The sequence below is a fragment of the Elephas maximus genome, chromosome 18 (genome assembly GCF_024166365.1).
Source record: "Elephas maximus indicus isolate mEleMax1 chromosome 18, mEleMax1 primary haplotype, whole genome shotgun sequence".
Lineage (NCBI taxonomy): Eukaryota > Metazoa > Chordata > Mammalia > Proboscidea > Elephantidae > Elephas > Elephas maximus.
Genome location: NC_064836.1, coordinates 11,970,226 through 11,993,678, shown reverse-complemented (window position 1 = coordinate 11,993,678; position 23,453 = coordinate 11,970,226). Strand labels below are relative to the sequence as shown.

The following is a 23,453-nucleotide window of genomic DNA, read 5'->3' as shown; positions in this document are numbered from 1 at the left end:
AGGCTTTTCAATTCCACCTTTGGTCATGGGAGATGAGGGAGGCAGTGGAGAGCGTTATAGGAATTTGATCAGCACCTTCCCTCACCTCTGTTTGCTCTCCCTTGGCTACATCCGTGTTGCCTCGTCTAGCTTCCATCCTGTAATCTGTGCCTATGGACTGGGCCATCAGTGTATGGCGCACTGAGAAGCCTTGGATAGGATACAAGGGCGTATAATGCATTGTGTTGCCCTCAGTAAGTTCATCATTCAGGTGAGTAAAAGGCACATGGCCCCATGAAGAGTCACAGGAGCCAAGAGAATGGGAGCTGGGGTGGCTGGGGAAAGCTTAGCTGAATGGTGGGGGCCTGAACTCAAAAGAGAAGTAACACTTATGGAGCACTCCGTGCCAGGCAATGGGCCAAGAGTTTTAATACATATAGTAATTAAGTACAACTGGGTTCCTGGGTTGCCCAAATGGTTAAGTGCTTGGCTGCTAACTAACAGGTTGGTGGCTCAAGTCTACACAGGACTGCCTTGGAAAAAGGCCTGGCAATCTACTTCCCAAAAAAACAGGCACTGAAAAACCTATGCAGCAGAATTTTGCTCTGACATATAAGATTTGCCATGAGTTGAGAATCAACTTGATGGTAACTGGTATGGTAATTAAGAACATGGCACTAGAGTCAGGAAGACCTAGGTTTGAGACCCCCATGTGTCTTGCCAGAGCCCTGGAAGCACAGTGGTTAACAGCTCAGGTGCTAGCCAAAAGGTTAGCAGTTCAAATCTACCAGCTGCTCCTTGGAAACCCTATGGGTCAGTTCTACCGTCCTACAGGGTCACCATAAGTCAGAATCGACTCCACGGCAATGGGTTTGGTTTTTGGATTTTGTGTCTTACCAGCTGTGTGCTTGTAGCTTTATAATTTCCTGTCCTGTGAAACAGTGATTATAATACTTACATCACAGGGTTGTTGTGAAGATTAAACGAATTAATATACTGTAGTTTGTATCCATATAGTAGTATTCACTAATTTTTAGCTTCTATTAATAATAATCCTTATAACAACCTTCTGAGATAGGTTTGTTTGTTTACTCATTTGAGAACATACGTCTATGGACACTGACCTAAAGGAGCTTCCTCACAGCCCAGTGTGGAAAACAGACAATGAGACAATTACCACACAATATGTACAGTGTGCATAGAGCACCCTTAGGGGAGCAAAGGGCTGCTGTTTTCGAATTCTGCTGGGGAGGGCGGGGAATGACTCCCAGGAGATGCTTGAAGTGGGTCTCAAAGGTTTACAGCTGCAAAGGCAAGGAAAGAAGAAATCCTGCTGCCTCCTGGTGATGGGGCTGTCTAGACATAATGTTTCTGAGTTTGGCAGATGTGAGAGCGGAAGGAGCCCAGAGAGGGCCCAGGAGCCAAGTCATGAATGGCTTCTTACACCCCACCAAGGAGTTGGACCTCTGATCTAGAGCTGGTGAGGAGCTGCTGAAAGAGTGTGAACTTGATGGTTGCACATCGTGAGTAATGTAACCAATGTCAAAAAAATAAAAAGTTTGAACAGTGCAGTGACATGCCTAGGAGCTGTCACTCCAAGAGCAGAACGAAAGGGTAAGAGGAAAGAATGACAGGTAAGCAGAGATGAAGAGGAGGAAATACATCAAGCCCAGCAGTCAGGGCTCCTGGCTCCTTCATCTCTTCCTCTACTCCCTTAGCACCAGCAACCCAAACATGAACCTCTCTATCGATCCCACAGTTGTCTAAGTAAACAAAGAAGTTATTAACTATATGTTTTTTAAAGCTCTGATATTTACTTCCCAGCGTACAACAGCTCTCAGGACTATCAGAGAAGCTAAACACATCAGGGGAGCTCAAAGTTAACAACAACAAGAACAAAAAGACGGGAGGCCACTGTACATTGTCTTAAAACCAGGTTGTTTATTGGTACACCCACACCCACACTCACACCCACACACACACCCATTCCTGATGCACTGAGCCAGTACAGTACTGAGAAGGGACCTGACGAGATACAGGAGGCTGGTGAGGAGGGCTTGGGTCACTGGTGACTCTCCAAACAAAAAATATATTGACTATGAGGCAAGGGATACACCAAGACAACAGCCTTCCAGCACTGTGTGCACAGATTCCTCTTCTCCATCACCTCCTGGGAATATTTCCCAAGATGCCTTGAGTGGACCCGGTTCCCCCCAGCATCTACCTTATGCCATGACCAACCATGATAGGGGTAAGCTGCAGAGGAGAGGTTCAGGCTGGATCTCCCAAACAGCTAGCCCACCAAGCGTCCTCTGAAGAATTCAGATGGTTTTGTGGTCCCCAAATCCACCAATCTTAGGAATTTGGGGTCTCTCAATAATTTTAACATCCATTACCCATAGAAGTCTTTCTATCCAACTCGTTTTCTGCTAACTTCTCCAGCTCCACTCCCACAGGCTTGATGGCCAGGGAAGGTTCGGTACAATGAGAGAGACCAAGGCCCTACCTGAGCCTAGGGACAAGCCCACCCAGCCATACCAGAGTTGAGCCCCTCTCTACCGGAAGCATCAGAAGACCTAAGTCCCAGGCTGCAGCACTCCTTCCAGACAGGGTGCTCTGACTCATTATTCCACCTGCTAGCCTAGCTCCCTCACCCCCACACTTAGAACTGAAGTCGATCGGGTTGCAAACCAGCTGCTCCAGCCACCTGTAGGATGGCACTGCCCTGGCCCCTCTCCAAGAAACATGCCCAGAAGCTTGTTTTCTCCTCTCACTTGGATGAAGCCCTGGGTTCCATCAACCTACACTGCACGTGGGTCCCAAACACCTCCAAGCACCTTGAGAGGGTGAGGGAGTGGGTAAGGAGGAGGGATTTCTTGGGAATGATCATTCTTACCAACCCAGGACTTGATTACCTGTCCCGGCTCCCACCATGCTGCTGGGGAAAGCAATTAGAATGACAAAAGCCGGAAGGGTCTCAAAATTTCCTGGAAAAGCCAGTCCCTGAACACCAAAAAAGCCCTGAACAAGGGGTGGAGGACTTGGGGACAAGCAGGAGAGTGACTGCCCTCAGCAATACTGGTTTTACTGGACTGGGACATGACTCACTGAAGTTTTATTTTCTTCCTGGGAGGTCAAGGGAAGGAAGCCTTGGACTACCTTTTCCCCAGATCTGAGTTTAGGGTTAATGTATATTTGAAACATCCATCAGGTTCATTCTTAAGGGGCTGGGACTACTAAAGAAGTGGGGCAGAGGAGGACAGCAAGGAATGGGTGCTGGGAGCACAGTCAACAGTATCTGCTTAGACCTGGTCTCCTCTCCCCTCAGCCCAGCAGCAGCTCCATGCTAGGATTGGGCAGAGGGCATTCCCACTACCCTCAGGGCTTAATGCTGCCTGAGCCCTTTGGCTCTCCCTCTGGCTGGCCTGCCTACACATCTCATTGGGTGAGGGTGGGGAGGGCTGAGAGTTTCCCATCCTCACCCATGGCCCAAAGCTCAGGGGTCCATTTCTTCTGAATCTTCCCAAACTCACATTTGATATTCAGCTTAAGCCAGGGCCTAGAATCTCTACTTCAGTCTCTCTCCTCCCCAGCCTCATCACCCTGAGGGAGAATGTGACCTTCTGCCTTCTAGAGCTGCAGTTGTGGAGATGGGCTGGGGGAGGGATAGTACTGGGGGTGCCAAAACCAGATGTCTGACCATCTGGCACATCCAGGATGTGGTCAGGGACCCAGAAGGCAGAATAGCCCAAGAGTAGCAGAATCTGAAGTACCCTTTTCTTGGAAAGGCCACTCCGTTCCCTTGGCACTTGGTCCTGGTCCCTGGCGGCAGTGGAGGTCCAGACCAGGCTAGGTCCAGAAGAGAAAGGGTGGAGTCACACTGACCCTGGGCTGCCATCCTCTCCCTCCCCTTGAACCCCAAGCATGGACAACTGGGTGCCTCCACAACACTAGACACACCCCAGCCATGTCCACCAGAGACTTACAGAGGACACAGGGTGGGCCTGGGGGTAGTAGGATGTCGAGGGGGTGAACGAGAATATTCTGAGATCCAGGGCAAGTGGAAAGTCACAGACGAGACTAGGAGCCCTGGGAGGAAGGGGAACGAGCAGGAGGGGTCAGGGCCTGCAGAGCCAGGAAGCCCAGGAGGAGGGAGCCGGCCCTGGGGGCCGTGGCTAGTCCCGGAAGGCGGAGAGCATGTGTCCGTAGAGATAGTGGGAGTGAGCTAGGAAAGAGAGAGACAGGCAGAGCGCGGTGAGTTGGGAGTTAGTCCTTGGGAGGCAAAAGTGCAAGCAATGGCGTGCTTCAAAGCGTGAAGCGCCCAAGGCCTGAGGAAGCAAGGAACGGCAAGCAGGGCCGTGCGCGCGAGCAGCCAAGCCGGCAGCCAGAGGCGGGCGCGGGGAAGCCGCAAGCGGGCCGGCGGAACGGGAGGCCGTGTGCGGGCAGAGGGCCGGCAGCAGGAGCGCCCCGCGTCCCCGGGCCGGGCCCACTTACCCCGAGCCACGGGCACACCCCGTCAGACCCGGGGCGGGAGGGTGGGGGTTCAGCAAGAGTAGGTCCGAACCGTGGAGGTCTCCAGTCTCTGCGCCCCCGCCGTCCCGGCTGGGAGCAGTCAGCAGCGCGGGAGAACACAGAGCAGCGGGTTAGTGCGCGCACACGCTCGCGGGAGGCCCGGCCCAGCGGCCCCGCCGCGCCGCCCAGGCCGCCGTTAGTGGAGCGTCAGCCGGGCGCGGGGGTGGGCGCAACCAGCCTCCGGCCTCGCCTCTGCGCCAGCGCCGGCCCGGCCGTGCCCTGCCCTCTCCAGCTGGGTCCAGGGATGCCAGGGCAGCACCGCGCGCCCTGGTGCCCTCGGCAATGCCCAGCCAGCCTGCCACTCACCTTCAGGCATGATCTTCTTTGGCGGGGCTTGTGACGGCTGCAGGGGCCCCAGAGTGGACACGCGGAAGGCGGCGGGGAGGGTCTCCCCGGAGGCGCTGAGCGTGCCGCCGTGGTGGTCCCGCGGCCGGAAGCGTTTCCTCCAGGAGGGAGCGCGGCGGAACACCTTGTCGTCCCCCTGCACCAAAGGGACACGCAGAGGCATGTTGGAATGGCCACCCTCACTCCTTGTCTTGGGGGAAAGCAGTCATGGCTGATTGTAGGGACATTGCTCCCATCCCTTTGGAAAGAGGAGCAAGGTCACGTCGCCTTTCTGGCCCTCGGTTTTTCCACCTGTAGAGTGAAGGGGCTGCGTGGATGATTCTGAAGGGCTCTTGAGGCTCCGAAATTCCCTGTTTCTAGGTGGGGATACCCTCTGGGCAGATCTGTCACCTCATAGCCTTCTCAAACCTGGCTTGGGATACCCCTTGACCTCTCTCTTCAACCTAGGGTACTCCTCCTCTCAGCCTCACCCCATGGGAAATGGTCCCCAGCCAGGTCTCCATACACCCTCTCCTGCCTGTCTGGTGCCTCAGTATGGCAGCAGCCTCCGTATGCTAAAGAGCGGTCAGGAATCGGGAGACCTGATTTCCAACACAGGTTTTGCCATTTTACTTGCTATCTGACCTTGGGCAAGTTAAGAGACCTCTCCGAACTTCAGTTTCCTTATCCGTAAAATAGTAACAACTGCTCTACCTATCCCCCCCGTGTCTGTCAGTTTGTCATACTGTGGGGGCTTGCGTGTTGCTGTGATGCTGGAAGCTATGCCACCGGTATTCAGATACCAGCAGGGTCACCCATGGAGGACAGGTTTCAGCTGAGCTTCCAGACTAAGACAGACTAGGAAGAAGGACCTGGCAGTCTACTTCTGAAAGAGTTAAACAGTGAAAATCTTATGAATAGCAGCAGAACATTGATATAGTGCTGGAAGATGAGCCCCCCAGGTTGGAATGTACTGAAAAGACATCTGGGGAAGAGCTACCTCCTCAAAATAGAGTTGATCTTAATGACGTGGATGGAGTAAAGCTTTCGGGACCTTCATTGGCTAATGTGGCATGACTCAAAATAAGAAGAAACAGCTGCAAACATCCTTTAATAATCGGAACCTGGAATGTAAGAACTGCGAATCTAGGAAAATTGGAAATCATCAAAAATGAAATGGAACACATAAACATTGATATCCTAAGCATTAGTGAGCTGAAATGGACTGGTATTGGCCATTTTGAATCAGACAATCATATAGTCTACTATGCCGGGAATGACAACTTGAAGAGGAATGGTGTTGCATTCACTGTCAAAAAGAACATTTCAAGATCTATCTTGAAGTACAACGCTGTCAGTGATAGGATAATATCCATACGCCTATAAGGAAGACCAATTAATATGACTATTTCAACTTTATGCACCAACCACTAAGGCCAAAAATGAAGAAACTGAAGATTTTTATCAGCTTCTGCAGTCTGAAATTGATCAAACATGCAATCAGGATGCATTGATAATTACTGGTGATTGGAATGCGAAAGTTGCAAAACAAAGAAGAAGGATCGGTAGTTGAAAAATATGGCCTTAGTGACAGAAACAATGCTGGAGATCGAATGACAGAATTTTGCAAGACCAACGACTTCTTCATTGCAGATACCCTTTTTCACCAACATAAACGGTAACTATACAGATGGACCTCGCCAGATGGAACACACAGGAATCAAATCAACTCAATATCAGTCAGAACAAGGCCAGGGGCCGACTGCAGAACAGACCATCAATTGCTCATATGCAAGTTCAAGTTGAAACTGAAGAAAATTAGAACAAGTTCACAAGAGCCAAAGTATGACCTTGAGTATATCCCACCTGAATTCAGAGACCATCTCAGGAATAGATTTGACATGTTCAACACTAATGACCGAAGACCAGACGAGTTGTGGGATGACATCAAGGACATCATACACGAAGAAAGTAAGAGGTCACTAAAAAGACTGGAAAGAAAAGACCAAGATGGATGTCAGAGGTGACTCTGAAACTTGCTCTCTAACGTCGAGCAACTAAAGCAAAAGGAAGAATTGATGAAGTAAAAGAATTGAACGGAAGATTTCAAAGGGCAGCTCAAGAAGACAAAGTATTATAATGACATGTGCAAAGAGCTGGAGATGGAAAACCAAAAGGGAAGAACACACTCGGCATTTCTCAAGCTGAAAGAACTGAAGAAAAAATTCAAACCTTGAGTTGCAATAGTGAAGGATTCCATGGGGAAAATACTAAACGACGTAGAAGGCATCAAAAGAAGATGGAAGGAATACACAGAGTCATTATACCAAAAAGAATTAGTTGATATTCAACCATTTCAAGAGGTGGCATATGATCAGGAACCAATGGTACTGAAGGAAGAAGTCCAAGCTGCTCTGAAGGCATTGGCGAAAAACAAGGCTCCAGGAATTGATGGAATATCAATTGAGATGTTTCAACAAACAGATGCAGCACTGGAGGTGCTCACTCGACTATACCAAGAAATATAGAAGACAGCTTCCTGGCCAACTGACTGGAAGAGATCCATATTTATGCCTATTCCCAAGAAAGGTGATCCAACCAAATGTGGAAATTATAGAACAATATCATTAATACCATACGCAAGCAAAATTTTGCTGAAGATCATTCAAAAGCGGCTGCAGCAGTATATTGACAGGGTACTGCCAGAAATTCAGGCCAGTTTCAGAAGAGGACGTGGAATCAGGGATATCGTTGCTGATGTCAGATGGATCCTGGCTGAAAGCAGAGAATACTAGAAGGATGTTTACCTGGGTTTTATTGACTATGCAAAGGCATTTGACTGTGTAAATCATAACAAATTATGGATAACATTGCAAAGAATGGGAATTCCAGAACACTTAATTGTGCTCATGAGGAACCTGTACATACATCAAGAGGCAGTTGTTGAGACAGAACAAGGGGATACTGATTGGTTTAAAGTCAGGAAAGGCGTGTGTCAGGGTTGTATACTTTCACCATACCTATTCAATCTGTATGCTGAGCAACTAATCTGAGAAGCTGGACTGTATGAAGAAGAATGGGGCATCAGGACTGGAGGAAGACTCATTAAAAACCTGCATTATGCAGATGACACAACCTTGCTTGCTGAAAGTGAAGAGGACTTGAAGCATTACTGATGAAGATCAAAGACCACATTCTTCAGTATGGATTACAACTCAACATAAAGAAAACAAAAATCCTCACCACTGGACCAATGAGCCACATCATGATAAATGGAGAAAAAATTGAAGTTTTCAAGGATTTCATTTTACGTGGATCCACAATCAAGACCCATGGAAGTGGTAGTCAAGGAATCAAAAGACACATTGCATTGGGCAAATCTGCTGCAAAGGACCTCTTTAATGTGTCAAAAAGCAAAGATGTCACCTTGAAGACTAAGGTGCGCCTGACCCAAGCCATGGTATTTTCAATTGTATCATATGCATGTGAAAACTGGCCAATGAATAAGGAAGACCGAAGAATTGACAACTTTGAATTGTGTTGGCGAAAAATATTGACTATACCATGGACTGCCAAAAGAACGAACAAATCTGTCTTGGGAGAAGTACAACCAGAACGCTCCTTAGAAGCAAGGATGGCGAGACTGCATCTTACATACTTTGGACATGTTGTCAAGAGGGACCGGTCCCTGGAGAAGGACATCATGCTTGGTAAAGTACAGGATCAGCAGAAAAGAGGAAGACCTTCAATGAGATGGACTGACACAGTGGCTGCAACAATGGGCTTAAGCATAACAATTGTGAGGATGCCGCAGGATTGGGCAGTGTTTTGTTCTGTTGTACATAGGTTTGCTATGAGTCAGAATCGACTCGACGGCACCTAACAACAACAGTTCTACCTATTTCTCTACCTGCCTCTCCCTAATGGGATCAAGTAAAGAGCACCCCGTGACAGTGATGGGTCAGGCAGATGACCCATCAGAGGCAGGCTCCTCCCAGGGACATTGCAAGCAGCCCTCTGCCATCTGCCCCCTCACCAATGTCAACCAGTCCTCCAAAATAACCATCTCTGCCAAAGGACACACAGGGCCACAACCCCACAGGACCCCACCCTTTGGAGTTCACATCCACCCTGTTTTGTAGCCCTCCAGCTGGTGTCTCACCTTCTTCCACCCCTGTGTTCTCGGAACTGGTGCTGGCAGAGTGGTACCAGCAAGAATGAGGAGCACTGATCCACCTGTTGTAGGCTCACTTCCCTCTTCCAGACCTAATCTCTTAAGGTTTGTTGCTAGTGCCCTGAGTATGCCAAATGCTTCCATCAGTCCTTGCCCTGCACACCTCTTTGTCACAGTACTTGTCCTAGTAGAATTTTTACATGTACACATGTGATTATTTCATAATCCCACTTCCTCTCTCAAATTCTGTGCTTCATGGGGCAGATCTTTTTTGTTCCATTCAGTGTATCCGTAGGACCTAAGTATGCCTGGGCACATCTGCAGGCCCTCATCAAGTATGTGTGAAATGAATGGATGGCAGCTAGCTCCCTATGCAGGCGTCCCATCCTGAGTTTATCAGGAACTTTCCTGCTCAGCTCTGTCCTCCCCATGATCCCACCTTTCACCCAGCCCAGAACAAAGGCCTGCCTCCCCTTTCCCTTTCTCTCTCTCCATTTCTACCTTGAACCAACCCTAAGGATGTGTTTTTTGTATTCCTCCCCTGCCCTCTAATATTCAAATGTTCTTGCTCCCCTCCTCCTCCTCATCTTCCCTGAGGCCTGCCCTCCTCACAGGGGCAGAAATGGATGTGGCCCTTCAGAGCCTTGAAGTGTGAGAGGGAAAACTGAGAGCCGGAATTGGCAGTGGGAATAGTACCGAGAGAGAGCTCAACGTTGCTGATGATGTACCAGATGGCTGGGCAGAAAGCCATCCCCTTGGCTCTCAGACACCCCCTTCCCTTCCAGTCATACCTCATTCCCAGGACCTGGCCTTCTGCTTCTTAAAACTTCTTGCAAGACCAGTCCTCTCCAGCCCCACACCTAGCTGCATCCCAGAAATCCATCGTACTGCCAGATGACATCACCTTCTCAATAACTCCACCCCAATACCCAAAGTCTGACAGGCCCGCTAGCTCCCCTGCTCCCAGGCATAGCCAGATACAGGGGAAGGAGCACTGGAACCAGACACATGTTGCCCCAGCCCTGCTGTGCCATGCGTCAGCTCTGTGCCAGCAGGTGAGTTACTCTACCTCTTCGTGCTTCGGTTTCCTCACCTGTCTCATGTGATGACTGTTAGCATAAAGTGAGATGCCTGTCCACTGTGCCACCAAGCCTGACCCAATGCCTGGCACAGGGTAGGCATACAAAGAATTTTTTAAATGATTGAAAGAATAAATAGCTTTCTAAATTAGAAAGTACCACACTAATATATATGGGGGCTGCAATTCTTAGACAGCAACCATGAAATCTAAAATCCCAGAAGTGTGAGGAGTAAGTGGGGGGGTCACCATCGCTGAAGGCACAGGAAAATGAAAGCCAGGTCTCTGAGAGTGGGGAAGCTAGGACTGGCAGTTCATCTCCTTGGCTGGAATAACAGATGTTGATACATAACACACTCTGACCTTCAGGGTACTTCCATGAAGAAAGCACCACTCCACAAACTCTGTGTATTCCTGAGTGTGCCCTGTCTACTGAGGCAGAGCAATCATTCTACAAAGGTGGGTTTCTGCCATGTTCAAACCAATTAAGGAAAAGTAAATAACACTAATAGTGCCACAAAGGGAGGCCCAGAAGTCTACACAGAGGCTATGGTGGGGGCAGGGGTGTGGAGAAAGTGAAGCTGCACAGAAAATGGGGATCAGAAACAACGGTCAGATTTAACATGGAGAAGCTAACAATAAACAGTCTTTTTTAACTTGCTTGGAGCCAAGTCAGCAAAGGCAGACCTGACAACAAAGGACAGACAATGTTGATGACAGGAAAGCAAGTAGGGAGAATGAAGGGAAGAGGAGGAGGCGGGGTGTGGATGGAGTTCATCTACAGGAAACAGCAGTGAGTTTAGGCAGACATCTGTAAGGGGAGCATCGTGGCTCAGGAGGTCATGCTGTGCCCAGACATAGCCCAGCCTAAACTCTAAGGTCAAATGGCAGGAAATTTCTTTTGTAACTGATCGAAGGGCTGAGAGAGAAAAAGCTTTAACTTGATATGAAGGTAGAAGCGAGAGTGGAACTACAGAGAAGCGGGGCCAAGATGGCAGGACAGATAGATGCTTCCAGCAAGCCCTCTTACAACAAAGACCCGAAAAAAACAAGTGAAACGAGTGTATTTATGACAAACTAGGACCCTGAACATCAAAGGCAAGGTTAGAAAACCAACTGAGGGTCAGGGGGAAGAAGAGATGGTTCGGAAGAGAAGTTACCGGACCTGAATCACCAGGAGCCCTCAGGCATCATTCCCGGAGCAGCTGTGGCTGATACTAGCATTTGGCTGCAGTTTCCTCAGAGAGGAGCAGCCAGCCACACAGCCACTCATGCCTCCGGAACCAGAGAACCGCACTCTCAGCAAAAGCTAAGTACTTGCGTATGTTTTCCTGTGCCCCCTGCCGCCAAGCCAGCTTCAGCAGCTGTTGATTTCCCTGGGCCTGAGATGGACTGCGTTGAGTGCCTAGAGCCATCCTCCAGGCCCTGGAGAAGGAAAAAATTCGCAATTGGGGGAAAAGATAATTTGCCAGCTCCACTAACTCAGGGGAGCTCAGGGCAGAAGCGGCTCCTGTCCAGGCATAAATGGTACGTGGACTTTGAGTACCTTTCCCCTCTGCATGGACCTGTGTGGGCCTGTTTCAGGAGAATAGGCCCTTGTTGGCAGACTACAACTATTTCAGCTGTGTGGTGGAGAGGTGGGTGTTTGATGTTTGTTATTGCTTTGCCTATTGAACAGGGCCCTCACCTACCCAGATCAGGGCCCTAAGGACTGGTGGCTCCACTCAGGTCACCCAGCTACCCATGACAGGGGTCCAAGTATAACTGGTACCTCCCAGTCCTTACAACCAAAAACTTTGCATGCCCGTGGTCCAACTGCAGAACCCACCCACCTGTACGCCCTAGGGAACAGGGACACGCTTTCCTCAGAGACACTTGGGGGATGATTCTCAGCCCCCTGCCTTGTTCAGAGCGTGACCCCCTGCTGCAACCAGATACTGGTATGTACACCAATCACCCCTGCCCCTCTAAGACCGTAGGACAGAGCCTGTACCACACACTTGATGATCAGCTACTGGGACACCTGAGCTGAATTCATACAAGAAAAGTGAATGGAATCCTAGACTGATATACCTGATAACAACTGTAGCCATCTGGGGACAGGACATGAGAGCTCTAAAGGCAAAAATAATCAAGCTAGCTCACTCAAGCAACCCATTTGGGCTTCTCAAAACAAAACAAAGCTAGAAGCTATGATACAGTAAGCAAACATAAAATAAAATGATACAATAACCTATAGATGGCTCGGAGAAACAGTCAATATCAAGTCACATAAAGAAACAGACCATGATTGCCTCAACAAGCTCTCAAAACAAAGAACCAAGGGATCTTCTAGATGAAAGTGCCTTCCTGGAATCACCAGAGGCAGTATACAAAAAATTAATATACAGGACCCTTCAAGACATCAGGAATGAAATGAGGCAATACACAGAACAAGCCAAGGAACACACAGATAAAGCAGTTGAAGAAATTAAAAAGGTTATTCAGGTACATAATGAAAAATTTAATAAGCTGGAAAAATCCATAGATCGCAATCAGAAATTCACAACATTAACAATAAAATTACAGAATTAGACAACTCAGTAGAAAGTGGAGCAGAACTGAGCAAGTGGAAGGCAGAATTTGTGAACTTGAAGATAAAGCACTTGGCACCAACATATTTGAAGAAAAATCAGATTAAAGAATTTAAAAAAATGAAGAAAACGTAAGAATTAAATGAGACTTTATCAAGAGAAATAACCTTCAAGTGATTGGATTTCCAGAACAGCGAGGGATAACGGAAAATACGGAGAGAACTGCTGAAGATTTATTGGCAGAAAACTTCCCTGACACCGTGAAAGATAAGAAGATAGCTATTCAAGATGCTCATCGAACTCCACATAAGGTAGATGTTAAAAGAAAGTCACCAAGACATATTATAATCAAACTTGCCAAAACCAAAGATAAAGAGCAGCTAGGGATAAACGAAAAGTCAACTACAAAGGAGAGTCAATAAGAAAAAGCTTGGACTACTCCGCAGAAACCATGCAGGCAAGAAGGCAATGGGGTGACTTACATAAAAAACTGAAGGAAAAAAATTGCCAGCCAAGAATCATATATCCAGCAAAACTGTCTCTCAAATATGAAGGTGAAATTAGGACATTTCCAGATAAACAGAAGTTTAGAGAATTCGTAAAAACCAAACCAAATCTACAAGAAATACTAAAGGGGGTTCTTTGGTTAGAAAATCAATAATATCAGGTATCAACCCAAGACTAGAACACTTGGTAGAGCAACCAGATATCAACCCAGACAGGGAAATCACAAAAATAAAACAAGATTAAAAAAATGCTCAAAACATGGAAACGGCGATGTTATTATGTAAACGAAGAAAACATTAAAACAATAAAGAGGGACAAAGAAATGTAGTCATAGATCCTTCATATGGAGAGGAAGACAAGGTGATATACAGAAATAAAAATTAGGTTTAAATTTAGAAAAATAGAGTAAATAATAAGGTAACCACAAAGGAGACAAACTATCCTACACATTAAAATAAAATACAAGAAAAAAATAGAGACTCAGCAGAAACAATACCAACATCAACGAATATGAGGAAAAGACAATAATTAAAGCTAATCTACTCAGCACAAAAAATTAAATGAGAAAAAGCAACTGTCAACAACACACAAAAAAAGACATCAAAATAATAGCATTGAATTCATACCTATCCATAATTACGCTGAATATAAATGGACTAAATGCACCAATAAAGAGACAGAGAGTGGCAGGATGGATTAAAAAACATGATCCATCTATATGCTGCCTACAAGAGGCACACCTTAGACTTAGAGACACAAACTAAAACTCAAAGGATGGAAAAATATATATCAAGCAAACAACAATCAAACAAGAGCAGGAGTGGCAATATTAATTTCTGACAAAATAGACTTTAAAGTTAAATCCATCAGAAAGGATAAGGAAGGACACTATATAATGATCAAAGGGACAGTACACCAGGAGGATATAGCCATATTAAATATTTATGTATCCAATGACAGGGCTGCAAGATACATAAAACAAACTCTATTGAAAAGTGAGATGGACAGCAGCTCCACAATACTAGTAGGAGACTTCAACATACCACTTTTGGTGAAGGACAGGACATTCACAAAGAAGCTCAGTAAAGACAGTGAAGATCTAAATGCCACAATCAACCAACTTGACCTCATAGACATATACAGAATACTCCACCCAACAGCAGCCAAGTATAATTTATTTTCTAGTGCACATGGAACATTCTCTAGTCTAGACCACATATTAGGTCACAAAGCAAGCCTTAGCAGAATCCAAAACATTGAAATATTACAAAGCGTCGTCTCTGACCATAAGACCATAAAAGTAGAAATCAATAACAGAAAAAGCAGGGAAAAGAAATCAAACACTTGGAAACTGAACAATACCCTCCTCAAAAAAGACTGGATTATAAAAGACACAAAGGATGGAATTAAGAAATTCATAGAATCCAATGAGGATGAAAACACTTTCTATCAGAACCTTTGGGACACAGCGAAAGCAGTGCTCACAGGTCAATTTATATCAATAAATGCACACACACAAAAAGAAGAAAGGGCTAAAATCAAAGAATTATCCCTACAACTTGAACAAGTAGAAAGAGAGCAACAAAAGAAACCCTCAGGTACCAGAAGACAACAAGTAATAAAAATGAGAGCAGAACTAAATGAAATAGAAGGCGGAAAAACAATTGAAAGAATTAACAAGACCAAAAGCTGGTTCATTGAAAAAAATCAACAAAATTGATAAACCACTGGCCAAACAGACAAAAGAAAAACAGGACAGGAAGCAAATATCCCGAATAAGAAATGAGATGGGCACTATTACAACAGACCCAACTGAAATTAAAAGAATCATATCAGGTTACTATGAAAAACTGTACTCTAACAAATTTGAAAATCTAGAAGAAATGGATGAATTCCTAGAAACACACTACCTACCTAAACTAACAAAAACGAGGTAGAACAACTAAATAGACCCATAACAAAAGAAGAGATTGAAAAGGTAATCAGAAGCTCCCAACAAAAAAAAAGCCCTGGCCCAGACAGCTTCACTGCAGAGTTCTACCAAACTTTCAAAGAAGAGTTAACACCACTACTACTAAAGGTATTTCAGAGCACAGAAAAAGACTGAATACTCCCAATCTCATTCTATGAAGCCAGCATACCCCTGATACCAAAACCAGGTAAAGACACCACAAAAAAAAAATTACAGAACTATATCCCTCATGAACTTAGATGCAAAAATCCTCAACAAAATTCTAGCCAATAGACTTCAACAACATACCAAAAAAATAATTCACCATGACCAAGTGGGATTCATACCAGGTATGCAGGGATGGCTCAACATTAGGAAAACAACCAATGTAATCAATCACATAAATAAAACAAAAGACAAGAATCACATGATTTTATCAATTGATGCAGAAAAGACATTTGACAAAGTTCAACACCCATTCATGATAAAAACTCTCAGCAAAATAGAAATAGAAGGAAAATTCCTCAACATAATAAAGGGCATTTATACAAAGGCAACAGCCAACATCATCCTAAATGGAGAGAGCCTGAAAGCACTCCCCTTAAGATAGGGAACCAGACAAGGATGCCCTTTAAAAAAAATATATATATATATTTTTTATCACCACTCTTACTGAATATTGTGCTGGAGGTCCTAGCCAGAGCCATTAGGCTGGATAAAGAAATAAAGGGCATCCAGATTGGCAAGGAAGAAGTAAAAGTATCTCTATTTGCAGATGACATGACCTTATACACAAAAAACCCTAAGGAATTCTCAAGAAAACTACTGAAACTAATAGTTCAGCAGAGTATCAGGATACAAGATAAACAAACAAAAATCAGTTGGATTCCTCTACACCAACAAAAAGAACATTGAAGAGAAAACCACCAAATAAATACCATTTACAGTAGCCCCCAAGAAGATAAAATACTTAGGAATAAATCTTACCAGAGATGTAAAGGAGTTATACAAAAAAACCTACAAAACACTTCTGCAAGAAACCAAAAGAGACCGACATAAGTGGAAAAACATAACCTTGCTCATGGATAGGAAGACTTAACATTGTAAAAATGTCTATTCCACCAAAAGCCATCTATAGATACAATGCAATTCCGATCCAAATTCCAATGGCATCTTTCAATGAGATGAGAAACAAATCACCAACGTCATATGGAAGGGAAAGAGGCCCAGATAAGTAAAGCATTACTGAAAAAGAAGAACAAAGTGGGAGGCCTCACACTAACTGATTTTAGAAGCTATTACACCACCACAGTAGTCAAAACTGCCTGGTACTGGTACAACAACAGATACATGGACCAATGGAACAGAATTGAGAATCCAGACATAAATCCATCCACATATGAGCAGCTGATATTTGACAAAGGCCCCAAAACAGTTAAATGGGGAAAAGACAGTCTTTTTAACAAACGGTACTGGCATAACTGGATATCCATCTGCAAAACAATGAAACAAGACCCATACCTCACACCATGCACAAAAACTAACTCCAAATGGATCAAAGACCTAAATATAAAATCTAAAATGGTAAAAATCATGAAAAAAAAAATAGGGACAATGTTAGGGGCCCTAATACATGGCATAAACCATATGCAAAACATTACTAACAATGCAGAAGAAAAGCTAGATAACTGGGAGCTCCTAAAAATCAAACACCTATGCTCATCCAAAGACTTCACCAAAAGAGTAAAAAGACTACCTATAGACTGGGAAAAAGTTTTTAGCTATGACATTTCCGATCAGCATCTGATCTCTAAAATCTAGATGATACTGCAAAAACTCAACTACAAAAGGACAAATAACCCAAATAAAAAATGGGCAAAGGATATGAACAGGCACTTCACCAAAGAAGACATTCAGGTAGGTAACAGATACATGAGTAAATGCTCACGATCATTGATTGGCCATTCCCAGAAACCCAGTGTCGTCAAGTCGATTCCGACTAAAGAGAAATGCAAATCAAAACTACAATGAGATTCCATCTCACTCCAATGAGGCTGGCATTAATCCAAAAAACACAAAATAATAAATGTTAGAGAGGTTGTGGAGAGATTGGAACACTTATACACTGCTGGTGGGAATGTAAAATGGTAGAAACACATTGGAAATCGATTTGGCGCTTCCTTAAAAAGCTAGAAATAGAACTACCATATTGTCCAGCAATCCTACTCCTTGGAACATATCCTAGAGAAATAAGAGCCTTTACACAAACAGATATACGCACACCCATGTTCACTGCAGCACTGTTTACAATAGCAAAAAGATGGAAGCAACCAAGGTGCCCATCAATGGATGAGTGGATAAATAATGATATATTCACACAATGGACCATTACGCATAGATAAAGAACAGTGATGAATCTGTTAAACATTTCATAACATGGAGGAATGTGGAAGGCATTATGCTGAGTGAAATTAGTCAGTTGCAAAAGGACAAATATTGTATAAGACCACTATTATAAGAGCTCGAGAAATAGTTTAAACAGAGAAGAAAATATTCTTTGATGGTTACTAGAGGAGGGAGGGAGAGGGGTATTCACTAATTAGATAGTAGGAAGCCCTGGTGGTGTAGTGGTTAAGTGCTACAGCTGCTAACCAAAAGGTTGACAGTTCAAATCCGCCGGGCGCTCCTTGGGAACTCTATGGGGCAGTTCTACTCTGTCGTATAGGCTCACTATGAGTTGGAATCGACTCGACGGCACTGGGTTTGGGTTTTTTTTTTTTTGGTTTAAGAACTACTTTAGGTGAAGGGAAAGACAACACACAATACAGGGGAGGTCAGCACAACTGGACTAAACCAAAAGCAGTTTCCTGAATAAACTGAATGCTTCGAAGGCCAGCGTAGCAAGGGCAGGGGTTTGGGGACCATGGTTTCAGGGGACATCTAAGTCCATTGGCATAATATAATCTATTAAGAAAACATTCTGCATCCCACTTCGGAGAGCAGTGTCTGGGGTCTTAAACGCTAGCAAGCAGCCATCTAAGATGCATCCATTGGTCTCAACCCACCTGGATCAAAGGAGAATGAAGAACACCAAGGACACAAGGTAATTAGGAGACCAAGAGACAGAAAGGGCCACATGAACCAGAGGCTACATCAGCCTGAGACCAGGAGAGCTAGATGGTGCCTGGCTACAACCGATGACTGCCCTGACGGGGAACACAACAGAGAACCCCTGAGGGAGCATGAGAGCAGTGGGATGCAGATCCCAAATTCTCATAAAAAGACCAGACTTAATGGTCTGACTGAGACTGGAAGGGCCCCAGTGGTCATGGCCCTCAGACCTTCTGTTAGCCCAGGACAGGAACCATCCCCAAAGTCAACTTTTCAGACAGGGATTGGACTAGACAATGGGATAGAAAAAGATGGCTGGTCAAGAATGAGCTTCTTGGATCAGGTAGACACTTGAGACTATGTTGGCATCTCCTATCTGGAGGGGAGATGAGAGGGCAGAGGGGGTCAGAAGCTAGCTGAATGGACACGAGGAAAGAGAGTGGAGGGAAGGAGTGTGCTGTCTCATTAGGGTGAGAGCAATTAGGAGTATATAGCAAAGTGTATATAAATTTGTGTATGAGAGACTGACTTGATTTGTAAACTTTCGTTTAAAGCACAATAAAAATTTTTTTTAAAAAAGGCTGAAAGAGAAGAATCTGTATGATCATAATATCTCGAGCCGTGTGTTCTGCTGGGTCTAACTGCACCGAGGAGCAATGTGCTCTAACTGCCACAGCACGGCTTCTCCCTCAAACAACCACACACTGTGGGATGGGTTGGAGTCCTAAGTGCAGGCTGGAGATAGCTGGTAGCACTGAAGAGATGGGGTCTGAGAGACAAATAAAAGGCTATGATCCCACGGATATGGCCTTTGGGGGAAACTTCTGATGCTATATGGTCAGGAGGGTGGGCCACAGAGGTAGGAGGTACCAGAAGTATAACATTGAATTGAATTGTATCCCCCAAAAATATGTGTTGTAAATCCTAACAACAACAACAAAAAAACCCTATACCTGTGGTTATAATCTCATTTGAAAATGGGTTTTCTTTGTTATGTTAATGAGCCAGTATTAGTGTAGGGTATGTCTTGAGTCAGTCTCTTTTGAGATATAAAACGAGCAGATTAAGCAAGCAGAGATGGGGGGAGACAGATACCATGCCACATGAAGATTCCCAAGGAGCCAAGGAATAGAAGCTGAAGAGATAAGAACCTTCCCCCAGAGTGGACACAGAGAGAGAAACAGAGCCTTCCTCTTGAGACAGGACCCTGAATTCAGACTTCTAGCCTCCTAAACCATGAGAAAATAAATTTCTGTTCATTAAAGCCACATACTTGCAGTATTTTTGTTATAGCAGCACTAGATAACCAAGACAGGAGCCTTCAGACTTTGTACAAGGAAAGAGTTTCACAGAGACTTATCCACAGCCCATTGCTGCTCAAAGACCAACTACCTAACATTGCCTCCATGCCCTCTGGCTCTGCTTCCTTAGGCCACCCCATGAGTCATCAGCCCAGGGCAAACAGAACTCAGGAACGTCAATCCAACCAGTGCTATATCCCGAAGGCCCCTAATTTGGGGGCAAGGTACTCACGTCGTCCAGCTTCCGGTCTGTGCCCAAGGCCAGCAGGTTGTTGAACTCTCTCTCCATCACCTGGCGTGCCTGTGGCCACAGGATGAGAGAGGGAAAGGTGGAAGGGGCTGTAATTTATGACCTCTATGCCATCTTTCACCTGTTTCCTTAGGTTCCCAAGGCAGGGATGGAGGTTTTGGTGCATTTAGCCCATCAGGGAGAAGTATCTGGAAACTTTACACAGCTTTCTAACACTGCTCTTTCAAACCTCAGTGTCCTCTTAGAAGTGAAACTGTAAATCTTGGAATTCTTTCATATGGAACAAACTAGCACAATATAATTTTTAAAAAAGTAGGATCACAGAACATAAGTGAGGAGGCTTTAACTACTGGGAAAAAAACACATTTTGTCCCTAAGGGAAAATCATGCATTCCCACCTTTCTGGTGGGGTAAATAAGCAATGTAGACCATGGAAAGCCAGAACTTATTTGGATGAAATAAACAGATTTGATAAGGTTCCACATCAAAAGCTTAAATTTGGAAGACTGTGTAGTCAGGGATACCGGTAGCTCCTGGGCTGGGTGGGACATTGAGACCTCTAAGCCTCCCAAGATTTAACTCATTTGGAGTTCTGGGAAATGCTAGAAACAAGGAAGCTTTCAAAACTGCCAACAGATATTTTTAACCATCTTTTGGAAACCCTGGTGGTGTAGTGCTTAAGTGCTACGGCTGCTAACCAAAAGGTCGGCAGTTCGAATCTATCAGACGCTCCTCGGCAACTCTAGGGGCAGTTCTACTCTGTCTTACAGGGGCGCTATGAGTCGAAATCAACTCGACGACAATGAGTTTGTTTTTTTTTTGGTTAATAAAGGCTTTCATATTGGGTCAGATACCACTTCCCACAATAGCTAAGTAAATGAATAAACAAAAACCAAACCTGTTACTGTCAATTCAATTCCAACTCCTACGGACCCTATAGGACAGAGTAGAGCTGCCCCGTAGGGTTTCCAAGGCTTTAATCTTTATGGAAACAGACTGCCATATATTTCTCCCACAGAGTGGCTGGTGGATTCAAACCACCGACCTTTCTGTTAGCAGCTGAGTGCTTTAACCACTGTGCCACCAGGGCTCCTCAAGTAAACGAATGGGCCAGGAAAATAAGAAAGGGAAGAAAGCAACAGAGAGGCATCCCTCCTAGTGTTGACAGATTTACTGTTATCCACAAAATTGAACGCATGTAGAGATGGGAAACGAGAAAAACAAGCCCAAGCCCATTTCTGGGTGGAAGATATGAACCACAGGGCTCCATAAAGGTGGTTTTTGTCAGTATGAGGAACATGTTACCACATTTTTATAAGCGATCTGAGAAGGGAAGCACAGTGAGTTTTCCAGTATCCGGAGGGCACTGCTCCCCTGGGCAGTGGAAGATGAAGATGACAGGTATGAACTTCAGAAACATCTCACAAAGCTGTGAGGAGGCAGGAAGGCGACAGAAGAGGCTCCATGTGGGCAAGTGAAGAGAAACTGCATTTGGGGGAACACCTAAAGCCTTCGTAGAGAACGAGGGGATCTGTGCTATCGGGGAGGGGGGGAGGGTCGAGGGAACACATTACCCTGTGTGCTGCCATCACCTCCAAAAGGCTGACACAGTACCCAGCATTACAGACAATACGACTCTGCCCTCACACAAGCCAAAACACATTGTTCCCAGAATAGCCCGTGCAGTACTGGTGGCTGAATTTCAAAAGACCTGACAGCTGCAAACAGTTGAGACAAGGGCAGCTAAAACGATCAGGGACAGAAGTGAATCTATATGAGGAAAGGCTAAAGAAATTAAGACCACTGTGTCTGGAGAGACCACGGCTGGGGTGCAGGGGCAACGCAACGAGTTTATGGAATCACAAAAGGTGAGAGCTGGTCAAGTACAAACATCCCCTACAGAACCCAGAATAGGAGGATTAGGCAGTTCCCCAGAGGGAGCCAGGACAAATAAAATCAGGAAGTACTTTACACAACAGGTAGTACACTTCTGGAATCCATTACCCACAGGAAGTTACAAAGGCCAAAAATATAAATAGGTTCAAGAGAATTCAGATATATTCTCAGATGACAACTCCATAATAATTATGAATGTAATTTAAGGAGATGTCTAATCTTCTGAGCTGCTGACAGGGAGACAAAGCCCTGGTGTGGAGAGGCCCTGGGCTGTTATTTGGTATATTTAGCTTTCTTAAGCCTGAGGGCCCAGAAGCAGATCCCCAGGATGGGTGACAAAGGAGATATGGGCTCTCTGATCCCCTCGGGTTCCAGGGCTAGTTCTCCTTCAAGAAAAATCAGGTCAGGATAAGAACTACTTTAGGTGAAGGGAAAGACAGCACACAATACAGGGGAGGTCAGCACAATTGGACTAAACCAAAAGCAAAGAAGTCTCCTGAATAAACTGAATGCTTCAAAGGCCAGCATAGCAGGGGCAGGGGCCTGGGGACCATGGTTTCAGGGGACATCTAAGTCAATTGGCATAATATAATCTATTAAGAAAACATTCTGCATCCTGCTTTGAAGAGTGGCGTCTGGGGTCTTAAACGCTAGCAAGCAGCCATCTAAAAAAAAAATTTTTTTTTTTTCTTAAGATTTATCAATTGGTCTCAACCCACCTGGATCAAAGGAGAATGAAGAACGCCAAAGACACAAGGCGATTACCAGCCCAAGACACAGAAAGGGCCACACAAACCAGAGACTACATCATCCTGAGACCAGAAGAATTAGATGGTGCCCAGCTACAACCGATGACTGCCCTGACAGGGAACACAACAGGGAACCCCTGAGGGAGCAGGAGAGCAGTGGGATGCAGATCCCAAATTCTCATAAGACCAGTCTTAATGGTCTGACTGAGACTAGAAGGACCCCGGTGGTCATGGCTCCCAGACCTTCTGTTGGCCCAGGACAGGAACCATTCCCGAAGCCAACTCTTCGGACATGGATTGGACTGGACAGTGGGTTGGAGAGGGATGCTGGTGAGGAAGGAGCTTCTTGGATCAGGTGGACGCTTGAGACTATGTTGGCATTTCCTGCCTGGAGGGGAGATGAGAGGGTGCAGGGGGTTGGGAGCTGGTGAAATGGACACGAAAAGAGAGAGTGGAGGGAGAGAGAGGGCTGTCTCATTAGGGGGAGAGTAATCGGGAGTGTGTAGCAAGGTGTATATGGGTTTTTGTGTGAGAGACTTACTTGATTTATAAACTTTCACTTAAAGCACAATAAAAATTATAGAAAAAAATCAGGTCAGGAAAGAAAGCAGAGGGTATGGAGGGAGGTAGAGGGGTGTTCACTAACTAGATAGTAGACAAGAATTATCCTAGGTGAGGGGAAGGACAATACACAATACAGGGGAGGTCAACACAACTAAACCAAAAGCTAAAAAGTTTCCCGAATACAACCAAACACTTCGAGGGACAGAGTAGCAGGGGCAGAGGTCTGGGGACCATGGTTTCAGGGGACATCTAGGTCAACTGGCATAACAAAATTTATTAAGAAAACGTTCTGCATCCCACTTTGGTGAGTGGTGTCTGGAGTCTTAAAAGCTAGCAAGCAGCCACCTAAGATGCATCAATTGGTCCCAACCCACCTGGAGCAAAGGAGAATGAAGAACACCAAAGATGCAAGGAAAACATGAGC

The 23,453-nt window shown here is 45.4% G+C and overlaps 1 protein-coding gene across 8 annotated transcripts in view; it reads right to left on the bottom strand.

Annotated features, from left to right (window-relative positions):
- Positions 1-1,900: 1,900 nt before the first annotated feature.
- The window catches only part of PPFIA4 (PTPRF interacting protein alpha 4), a 79,812-nt gene continuing 58,259 nt past the window's right edge, over positions 1,901-23,453 (bottom strand). For 3 of the 8 annotated variants that reach the window (XM_049857945.1, XM_049857949.1, XM_049857946.1), the window contains 3 exons: positions 19,803-19,871; positions 4,858-5,032; positions 3,735-4,204 (listed from right to left, as the gene is read on the bottom strand). In XM_049857945.1, the coding sequence (XP_049713902.1) occupies positions 4,155-4,204; positions 4,858-5,032; positions 19,803-19,871 (294 nt within the window). In that variant the 3' untranslated portion in view covers positions 3,735-4,154. Of the gene's footprint in view, positions 4,205-4,512; positions 4,582-4,857; positions 5,033-19,802; positions 19,872-23,453 lie in introns of those variants that run through there. The other 5 variants (XM_049857944.1, XM_049857948.1, XM_049857943.1 and 2 more) reach the window with 4 other exon arrangements.